Below are 11,515 nucleotides of genomic sequence, written 5' to 3' on the forward strand. Positions count from 1 at the left end.
GTGTGGTTCGTAATTTCAAAATGTGTGTTCTGCATGTCAAGTGAACCTGTGTGCATCACATGTCTTATCAAAACAAGTGCCTGCTGCAGACGCGTCTAAAGGGTTTATGATAAAAGAGGCGCTCGCGTTTGCCAGATACTCGCATAATCTCATGCATAGCATCAGAGTTTACTGTTAAGGGAGTGTCTTGCTTGTATATATAAAGGCAGGTCAGTTTAAAAGTACACCAGTTCAAAATTTGTAATTATGACATAAACAGGAAAACATGTTTATCTTTTATTTTCAATATGTAAATCATAATGTATTTTGAAGAAAATTCTATAATATCAAATCAGTGTTGAATGTAAACTCCTACTAGTTATTTCATCATTCAATATGAATTTATTGAAGAATTTTCTTAAATAGGGAAATCTATTTATTTGTCCATGCTTGTCATCCATGATACTGCCACATGGAGCAAAAACTATGACATGAGGGCAGGAGGACCATGACAAGTAGTAGGCGAACTGGGATGCAGGCCGAGATTAATGTCAACACGGATATCAGACATGAGTCCTGTTTTAAGTCAATTTTAAAGAGATGGGACAAAAATCGGTTCTGGTCATTAAGCCTTGCAATGTCAACAGAGCCGTTTGGTGAAGCTGTTTTGAGAAGCATTTTATTTATTCAGTGAGTAAATGAATCATGTCATCATGCATTGGGAAAACAACTTCCATACACCTTTTTTTAACTGTAGAAAAATAATAAAATGCTTCACTCTGTGTGCTTCCTGTTATAGAATGAAGGACTTGCATGCTCAGCTGCTAGAGAAAGACGCCATGATTAAAGTCCTACAACAGCGCTCCCGTCGGGAACCTGCCCCTCTTCGACCTGCACACTCTGTGCCCTCCATTTCAATAGCAACAGGGCTGCACATAAGGCAGACATCGCAGACTGATCGCCGAGACCAGCACAGCTGGAAGGGCAGCACAAGTGAGTATTGTAGTATAAATCTTCTAATCCATGTCAGCAGTATAGTGCAAAAATATTTGAACGAAAAGGGCTTTTTTGTGCCATGTCTTTTGCCAATTGTTTTAATTTTTGTAATATTCATGTATTTGCCTAACCACTCGAGGCAGTAGTGTTTTGATAGTTAACGGCTAATAGTTTTTTTCAAACATAAGGATAGAAGATCTATACATTTTATATCTTGAGTCTGGGATTGAGGTGTGGGTTGTTCATATTGTTAGTTTATTTTTGATATTATTAAGGCCAGTGTATTGTGTAGCTTCTGAATTTCTGTATGCGCAGACAGATCAATTTATTTAAGCTACCTTTAAACAAAAGTTTTTTGTTTTGTTTTGTTTTGTTTTGTTGTTTTTTGTTTAAATGTAGCTGAAATAAATTGATTGCAACCACTTACCTTAAAAAAATTTGAATGAATCCTTTTTTTCAGTGCACTTTTCTATACACTGTTTTATACATACATACAGTATTTATATCGAGCACAATCTTTGGTCATTATGAACCTTTAAAGCTCAAAATAAATGAAGGGAAGGTCAAATCAATATAATTTCTTAGCAAATCAGGTATTTAGTGTCTTCAGGTCCCTACCTGTTCATGTATCATACACTGCATACCATCTTTTCCACTAATAGAAGGCCCTTATGATACATGAACATTACAGTCTGAAAACATTTAATCACACACTGTAAAAAAATATGCAGCTTTTTTGTCAAATCAACATACATTTTATGTTACTTTAAAGAGCTCCTATTTCATTGATAAAAACAACCTTATTTTGTGTATTTGGTATAATACAATGTGTTTGCGTGGTTTATGGTTCAGAAAACACATTATTTTCAACATATCGTACATTTTTGTAGCTCCAGATTTGTACGTTGTGATGGGTCTGTATACCTCTGACGCTCCTTACCATGTTCAAAGAAATTCAGTTTTTTAACAGGAGTTAACTTACAGGCTGTGAGTCCAAGCGGGAGGAATTATGATAATGTCGATCTTCATTACGTAACACATCTCAGGAAGTAAACTCTTGCCTACAATCCGTGTGTTTGTTATAGCCCAAGAAAAGAGATTTACATTGGAGATATTAAATTGCGCCATCGTTTACTGTATCTTTTGCATATCATTAACATGTACTAATATACACTTACACACCAAAGGTCATTTAAAAATGTGAATCGGACCATTGGCTAATTTAAGTTAAACAATTTCAATTTAATTTAATAAGATATGTCAACTTTTCACAGCCAAAACTTTAAAAATGTATATATAATATGATATAGTATATTCAAATCTTTTTTGTTTTACTTTGTTTTGACTTTATTTTATTTTACTTGTTGATATGTTTTATGTAAGCAATAAGGTACGAGAGGCTGTGCTGTATCGTGAATAAGTAACGGCTGAAGGGCGTTGTTAGGCACGACGCGAAGCGGAGTGCCTGCAACCCCTTCAGCCGTTACTTATTCACGATACAGCACTTGCCTCGAGTACCTTATTGCTTTTATAAAACGGTTACTACACAATATTAAAGTAAAAAAAATATTAGTGCAACTTTCATGAAGTAAAATCAATAAAAGCATTCCTTCCACAAGAAAAAATAGTCCCTGACTGCGAACAATAACATGAAAGTTCAAATAAAAACAACAAACTGTTCTCAAACTTTGTCTCATTATATGTTTATGTGTTGCTAAGGGTTTGCTAAGGGCGCAGTGATATTAAATAGAACTGTTGGGTGAAGCGGTCATAGCAGTGTTTTATCGTGAATAAAGCACACCTATTGACCAATCAGAATCAAGGACTGGAACTAACCGTTTTATAACATTCTTTAAAATGTTAACATACATAAAAGAAGTAAATTTAATAAATAAATAACAATTGAGACTATTAATAGAATGTGCTTTGTCGGGCACCTCACAGACTCTGTCCGGGCAACCTGCTCTAAGTACTGATAGGATAGTATATCAAATTTAAACACTTAAAATCAGTAGTCCTGTATTTCAGTCATTTTTATTGTCAGCAACGATTCATTATTTTGTTATGAATAACAACTTGCCCCTCTTACTTTTTCCTTTCTTGCTTCATAAATTTATGTTCAGTCAATTCAATTTTAATTTTAGAACAAGAAACTAATGAAGAAAAATACATTGAAACAACATGATATTAAAGTCATTGTATGGAAATAAAGTTTAGATGCAATTTGATGGTTATACTGCAGGTGTTATTATAACTCTTGCATTATGATGTACAGACTGTGATTTACAATTATTCAAGTACACGTTATGATCTTGGTAAATGGTCCGTAAGTCTAAGATGATTTGTAGGATTGTATTTCATCATCATCATCATAGCCTGTCGTCTCGTCTGGGACATAGGCCACAAACAAAGTCTCTCCAGGCGTCTCGGTCCTTGGCCAGTCTTTCCAACTGTCCCCAATTTTGACCACTCTTTTTGATGTCTGCCTCCAGCTCCCTTCTCCAGGTTATTCTGGGACGACCTCTTTTCCTCTTGCCTTGCGGATTCCAGGTAAGGGATTGTCTGGTGATGCTGGAGGCCGGCCCCCTGAGGGTGCGGCCAATCCATTTCCATCTGCGTTGACGGATTAATTCTTCAATAGGTTCCTGTTGAGTGCGTCGCCAGAGCTCTTCATTGGAGATGATATTGGGCCAGCGGATTCTGAGGATCTTTCGGAGACATGAATTGATAAATGTCTGTAGCTTTTTTAAGCCAGCTGCTGTTGTTCGCCATGTTTCTGCTCCATACATTAAGACAGGCTTCACAGTGGTGTTGAATAACCTGACTTTAGTCTTGAGGGTCAAGTTACTACAGGACCAGATCTTTTTCAATTGGTTGAAAGCAACTCTTGCCTTGCCAATTCTTGCTTTTATGTCAGCATCAGTCCCTCCTTGTATATTGATGATGCTTCCGAGATAAGTGAAGCTTTCCACTTCCTCCAGAATCGCCCCCTCTAGTGTTATAGGTAAAGTGCTTGATGTATTAACTTTTAGGACTTTGCTCTTTTCTCTATGTATGTTCAGGCCGATGCATGCAGAGTAATGTGCTACAGAGCTGGTTTTCTCTTGCATTTGTTGCTGTGTATGTGATAGTAGGTCCAGGTCATCTGCGAAATCCAGGTCATCAAGCTGTTTCCATAGTGTCCACTGAATGCCATTTCTCTTTTGCTCTGTAGACATTTTCATGATCCAGTCAATGGCCAACAAGAATAAGAAGGGTGAAAGCAAACAGCCCTGTCTGACACCAGTCTGTACTCCAAAGGCCTCGGTTGTTTGTTGGCCATGAACAATTCTGCAGGATAGTCCTTCATAGGAGGCCTTGATTATCTCTGTTAATTTTTGTGGTACCCCGTAGTGTCTTAACAGTTTCCACAAAGTATCTCTGTCGACACTATCAAAGGCCTTCTCGTAATCTATGAAGTTGATGTATAGTGATGAGTTCCACTCCAGAGATTGTTCCACTATAATTCGCAGTGTTGCAATCTGATCGGTGCAAGATCTATCTTTTCTGAAGCCTGCTTGTTGGTCCCTAAGGTGGGTGTCTATTGCCTCCCTCATTCTGTTTAGCAGTATTCTGCTAAATACTTTGCTTGGTATTGACAGCAGAGTTATTCCTCTGTAATTGGAGCAGGAACTAAGATCTCCTTTCTTTGGGAGCTTAATGAGATGACCTTCTTTCCATTCTAGTGGGATCTGTTCTTCCTCCCATATTTTCTTAAATAATTTTTGTAGCATCTCAGTGCTAGTTGTAGTGTCTGCTTTCAAGTAATTAGTAAGTAATTAGTTAGAAAACAAGTAATTAGTAAGTAAAACGTAAATAGCCAAGTACATAACTGTATACACTGCATGGCCAAAAAACCTGACTTGATTTAATTTCAGCTGGCAGGTAATCCTTTAAAGGTAACTAATGTAGTTTGTAGGTTCTTGTAATTTTAACGGAGCACAGTACAACTTTTACATTTTGCTTAGTGGGAAACTATTTTTTTTTAAAGACGAATCTCTGATTTTATTTGTAGGTGTACTTCTGGGAAAAGATACAGTACAGCACATCCTACCCTCACTGCCCTCTCTTTCAGTCTCTGTCTCTTCACCTATCCCTGCTTCCTCTCTCTCTCCATCTTTTTCGTCATCCTCTTTTTCTCCCTTCCTGGCCTCTGCTGGTTCAAGATCATCATTGATCCCCTCATTGTCCCGTCTTCCTCGCTCCAGCCCTCCCTCTACCTCTTCAACATTACCCCTGCCCTCTTCTGCATCTCTACCTCCTCTTGCTTCATTCTCTCTCCCATCTACTCCTCTCCTGTCCCTTCATTCAAAATCAGCCAGCAGAGACAGCAGCAGTCAAACAGGACAAAGTCCTGAGATGTTTAGAGCTGCAACCTTTACAAGACACGAGAAGACAGGTGAGACAAAAGAAACTGACTAATGAAAACACCTGAAACTGCTTTCATGTTTACAAAAGATGCATAAATGTATTAATTTCATTAAGGCCTAGTCCTGGCTAGCTAAGTCACGTCTGTGAAACCAGGCCATAAATCTGTGTGTCGTCACATTACAATGAAAGCTGATTTCAGGTTTCCTGACTCCCAGTGGATATATTAATATGCACCAGTAGGATTTTTTAGGCCGATACTCATTGTAAAAAAACAACTATTGGCCAATACCAAAGTACAGATTAAGAACAATTCTTTCTGTATAAAACTTGATGCTGCCAACTAATGTGGTTCTGCAGACAATAGGCCTGATTCCAGGGGCGGCAGTTGCTGTACACTACAGTAGCATTCAGACAAAACGTCAGAAATTAACAGGCTATAATGGTTCTCATTAAAGATTATTTAAAATATTTTTACACATCTGAACTTTAGTACATTACTAACAGTGATCATTTACACTTGTGTTCGACTTCATGCTATAACACAGGAACAGACAGATGGATGACATCAAAGTGCCACGAGAGCGATTCGAAAGCAAACTCTTCCGTATGATTTCTCGAATCGCCCTCGTGGCTTGATGTCATCCGCATGTCGTTCTTATGTTATTGGGGTTCCCTTGCACGAGGTCTCATGATGGCCGCTGCTGTTATAATCGTGATCTCACTTAAAGGCAGGGTGCATGATCGCTGAAAGCCAATGTTGACATTTGAAATCACCTAAACAAATACACCCCTACCCCAACACCTTCTTTTGATAGACCCGTCCCACACATACACAACCCATGCAACGATGCCGTTTTGTAGACACGCAACAAGTGTGTTTTGGTAGTTGGCCCGACTCCCTTTTCCACTCCGGCTTTTAAGATAGTGGGTAGTGTAGTTCTTTACCAGTGTTTTAGAAATTTGTTTCTCACGGTTCTCCCCCACACTCGAGCTAGATGCATATTGCATACATTATTTCAGAAGTACTATGATTTTATTCTCTATGGATAATTATAAAACGGTTAGTTCCAATCCTTGATTCTGATTGGTCAATAGGTGTGCTTTATTCACAATAAAACACTGCTATGACCGCTTCACCCAACGGTTCTATTTAATATCACTGCGCCCTTAGCAACACCCTTAGCAACACATAAACATATAATGAGACAAAGTCTGAGAACAGTTTGTTGTTTTTATTTGAACTTTCATGTTGTTGTTCGCAGTCAGGGACTATTTTTTTCTAGCGGAAGGAATGCTTTTATTAATTTAACTTCATGAAAGTTGCACTAATATTTTTTTCCCTTTAATATTGTGTGGTAACCGTTTTATAAAAGCAATAAGGTACTCAAGGCAAGTGCTGTATCGTGAATAAGTTACGGCTGAAGGGGTTGCAGGCACTCCGCTTCGCGTCGTGCCTAACAACGCCCTTCAGCCGTTACTTATTCACGATACAGCACAGCCTCTCGTACCTTATTGCTTACATAAACATGTCCTTACGTATTGTTGTTGTCTATAAATGTACGCCGTGCAAATTCTAAAAACAAACGGTGCTATATAGCACCGTTTGTTTTTAGAGTGTATGATTTTCTACACGTTGGTGGACTATGTACACTTCACCTTATTTATGTTTTGTGATATGTTGTTGTATTTTTTGTACTGAATAGGCTATGGTGTAAGTAAAATGGAGAAAATGGAAATATATAGTACATTTTAACACCTTTAAAAATCTTCCCAGATACAACATTCACCATGCATACCCCAGACACTGTTTACTAATGGTGTAAATAAAATTTCGTTCATGCCGTGATTTACCAATTTTAAAGCATTTCAAAATATCTTCCTTTGTGTTCAATAGAACAAAGAATATACAGGTTTGTAAGGACATGAGGGTCAGTAAATGATGACAGAATTTTTATTTTTGGGTGAACTATCCCTTTAATTATGGATACTGTGTGTGTGTGTGTGTGTGTGTGTGTGTGTGTGTGTGTGTGTGTGTGTGTGTGTGTGTTTGTTTGTGTTTGTGTGCAGATTATTCATCCACTAAAGGCCTAGAGGGTCAAGCACAGCTCAGTGGAGGAAAGAAGATTGCCCTTTCTGACCTCGACATGGTGGAGATTCTTATCTAAAAAACAATCACAAATTGAAAAAGCTAAATACTGGTGCTGTGTTTGTTTTTAAAATAAAAGAAATTATGCTGTCAATAAAGGTTGTCAAAATAAGGGTTGTAAAAACACAAAAAGTAATTATTTTGTTACATGTCCTGGCTGAATAAAAACCCTGCTGTTATTGTGTAAACTGTTCTCTTTGCTGGGATGTTTTCAAAGTCAGCACTACACTAAACTATACCTGGGGTCTCCAACCTTTTTGTGAGCAAGGGCTACCAAAATGGATAATAGGGCTACTTTTTATATAGTCTACTCAAAACTTTTTTCTTTTACTTGTTGATTTTGATTTTATTTGTTTTATCAATTTTTAAAATGTATAAAAGAAGCCAAGCTAATATAATAATATGTAATGCACAAATATTAAAAATGAAGCTATTGTTCTTTGGTGGGCACTCACAAACTCTGTGCGGGCACCATGTTGGAGAGCACTGTACTGTACTATACTGTATACAGTTACTATATTATAAGGCCTATTTCAAAGACTTAATATTTAGAGTCTAAAGTTTATATAGTTTTTGTAATATTTATATAAAATTTTATTTTAGAATATTTTATAGAAGGTATAGGAGTTTTCTAATAATTCTCTAAAATGTGTCTGCTGTTGAGATGTTAAATACAATTAATAAATGCCATTAATTAAATGGCAGATCTACATTTATTCAAATTCTAAGTAAAATGTGTATACATTAAAGAAGCTAACATGAGCACTTTGATGTTGCTGTGGCACTGGGGAAAGAATGCAAGATGGGCACATGATCACATGCAAGAAGCAGTAAAATATACTAGTCAACATTTGAAGTGGATCAAATAAGTTAATCAGAGTTGTCCTATGACAAGAATGGGTACACATTTTGGTTTTAAAATCTGTTGTAACTGGCACAGTTCCTGCTGCCAGATTTGGTGCTGCAACTGACTCACAAATTCTAATAAACAATACTGGTGTGCATCTTGAGAAAAAAACAATGGCCCTGATATACAGTATGTAAGAGAAAAGGCAGCAGGTTGTTATCGGAGAAATAAGGGTCTTGTATAACAATGAAGGGGTTTATTTTGTGATAACAACCTACTGCCTGTACATTATCCTGCTTATTACACAGCTATTTGCATCATCAGTAATGTAAGTAACATTTAAGATTGATTTGAAATATTTTATTTGCTCATTTTTAACAAATGCAGACCTTCCGTGAGGAAAACCCGTTTACTTTCGACGTTCAAATGTCACAAACACAGTATTTGATTTAATCATTTGTAAATATTTTGTCATATATGTCATTAAAAGACAATTTATTTTTGACTGACAATTTAATTTTTGTGTAATATGAAGTACCTGTCAAAATGATGATTTGTAGCCATGTGTTATCTCAGAATAGCATACACTGGAATGTCGCAACTAGCCAATCAGAATCAAGCATTTTAAAGCGCAGCATAATAAGTTAAGATCCTGTATGTCATTACAAGCTGCTTTTAAATTAAGGCAACTCAAACATGCATTTTGTTCGGGAATAGGATAAGTTGTCTGGAAAACTGACACTCACTTGGTCTTTTGCCCTTGCCACGAGAAAACCATTTGAGATATAAAATGATACACTATACAAAGAAATCTGTTCACCGTGTTGTCAAAGTTTGTTGATAATTGCATGTATCCCCAAGGAGGAGTTTGTGGCCGATCACACAGAACATGTTTTTAACGGGAGGTGGATCGCACTGGCTTTATTTTGGGCCGATCACACAGTAGGGTATGCATTTAAGGCAGTGAAAGGCGCCTTTTTAAATTGAATTAAAGGTGTTTTGATAGGTACAGTTTAATATTACACACAAAATTAAATATAAATATGTCTTTTATATGACATACTAGTACACCGCTATCTCATACGGTACATTAAATAGGTTATTCATTTTAAATATTTTATTAGCTAATTTTTAACTAAGGCATACGTTACAGGAAAACCTGTTTATTTTTGGTGTTAAGATGAGAAGACGTTCAAATGTCATAAACACGCTATTTGGTCTAATAATTTGTAAATATAATTTATAGACAGTGGTGTGAAAAATGTTGGCCCCCTTCAAAGTTCTTCTGTTTTTGCATATTTGTCACACTTTAATGTTTCAGATCATCAAACAAATTGAAATATTAGTATAACACAACTTGCAGTTTTAAAATGAAGGTTTTAATTTTTCAGGGAAAACAAAATCCAAACCTACATGGCCCTGTGTGAAAAGGTGAGATTAGATAAATATCCGTGTAATAAGTGGAATAATTTTGTGAAACAGGCCCCTTCAGTGTGATCACAATGTCAGGGCTTATTTCTACGATAACAAACGGAGGCCTATACATTATCCATTACTATACCTACTGGTTGGCCAGACATGTACTGAGTTTAGCTTCTTTTAGTATTAGATGCTCTCTCTAACAACCAGTCACACAAACACACACATATAGTGAATAAATATAAAGTATGTGCATAGTGTATTTCAGTTTTATCTACTCATTTACATGAACAATGTGAAATGAGAACGCAATTGCATTTTGGCCTTGTTGCATTTTCTGACAAATGTTATCATTGTTAATCAAACTTTGCCACCTTGAGGATTAAAGGGGAATTACATTGAGGCCTGATTTAGTATTGTTGCACAGAAATATACTGTATTTATACACTGTTACATCCCACTATTGACCCTATAACATTTAACAGTAGATTATTTATCAATTATAAAACAATATATTTATCTATCATTTGTACTTATATTAAATATGATTTAAGTACAAAGGGGTAGGTCAGATTTACAAAAATATGTGGTATTGGATGACTTTTTCACTCTAAATAATGCTGGGTCATTTTCAAGCCAGCATTGTGTCAAAAAGGGATGAACCCAAACTGCAAGAGTGCCTACTCGATCTAAGTATAGGAGTGCAAAACTCCTGCAGTGTATCCCGGGTTTTACAGACCCAGTTCCAGCTGCTGTGATTACACCACTGATCTGCTTGACTCCCATCATCGTGATGCCCAGCGGATGTCTGCCTAGTGACAACCAAACACAGATTCATGATTTTACATTTCCTTTGGTGTGTAAGTACATGCTAAGGATATGCAAAAGGTACAAAACCCCAAAGTAAACGATGACGCAAGTTAATGCTTCCAATGTAAATCTTCCAATGTAGGCAACAGTTTACTTCCAGAGATTGGTGATGTAGACAAGACCGACATTATCCTAATTCCTCCCGCTTGGAATCACAGTAAGTTAACAGTTGTAAAGTTAGCATTGCATTGTGACCAAATCTTTCAAACATGGTAAGGAGCGTCACTTTTCTGGCTGACATCAGAGGTATTCAGGCCAATCAAAACATACAGATTAGCTGGCCATTCAGGAACACAGAGCTTTTCAAACCTCTCAGCTTTGTACAAAATCAATCCGTTTGAAGAAGGGAGCATATCTGGAGCTACAAAAATGTATGTGGAAAAAAATAAAGCAATAAGCCCCAAGAAGCAGTGGGTTGATGCTTCCCATCGTGCCTAACAACGCCCCTTAGCTGTTATAAAATGCACTGTAACCCCACTGCTTTGCGGGGTTTATTGCATTTATAAAACGGTTACTTCATATGCATAGCAGGATTTCATAAATTGAAACACAAATAAGTTGTAATTATATTAGTGCAAATATTACTCTTCCAAACAAAGTAGTTCCTCAGAATCAAGTGTGGCTGCAACAGAGCGCAGTTCCCAACCAACACAGACGCAGAATGAAGAAGCAGAACTGCCCGTTTTATAATGTGTTTTTAACCATAAACCACGCAAACGCATTGTATTATACCAAATACACAAAATAAAAAAAATTTGCAATCAAATGTGCCCTTTAAATTTGCAAAGTGATGCATCGGGAGACCATCAAACCGCCAAATTATCTCAGTTCATTTGTGAAGACAATTA

At 36.8% G+C, this 11,515-nt stretch overlaps 1 protein-coding gene across 2 annotated transcripts in view; it reads left to right on the forward strand.

The window, feature by feature from the left end:
• The window catches only part of amotl1 (angiomotin like 1), a 45,615-nt gene extending 37,896 nt beyond the window's left edge, over nt 1-7,719 (forward strand). For both annotated transcript variants that reach the window (XM_055195579.2, XM_055195578.2), the window contains exons 10-12: nt 779-972; nt 5,030-5,413; nt 7,453-7,719. In XM_055195579.2, the coding sequence (XP_055051554.2) occupies nt 779-972; nt 5,030-5,413; nt 7,453-7,550 (676 nt within the window). In that variant the 3' untranslated portion in view covers nt 7,551-7,719. The remainder of the gene's footprint in view (nt 1-778; nt 973-5,029; nt 5,414-7,452) is intronic.
• The last annotated feature ends 3,796 nt before the right edge of the window (nt 7,720-11,515 follow it).

Source organism: Misgurnus anguillicaudatus, chromosome 24 (genome assembly GCF_027580225.2).
Source record: "Misgurnus anguillicaudatus chromosome 24, ASM2758022v2, whole genome shotgun sequence".
NCBI classification, from domain to species: Eukaryota; Metazoa; Chordata; class Actinopteri; order Cypriniformes; family Cobitidae; genus Misgurnus; species Misgurnus anguillicaudatus.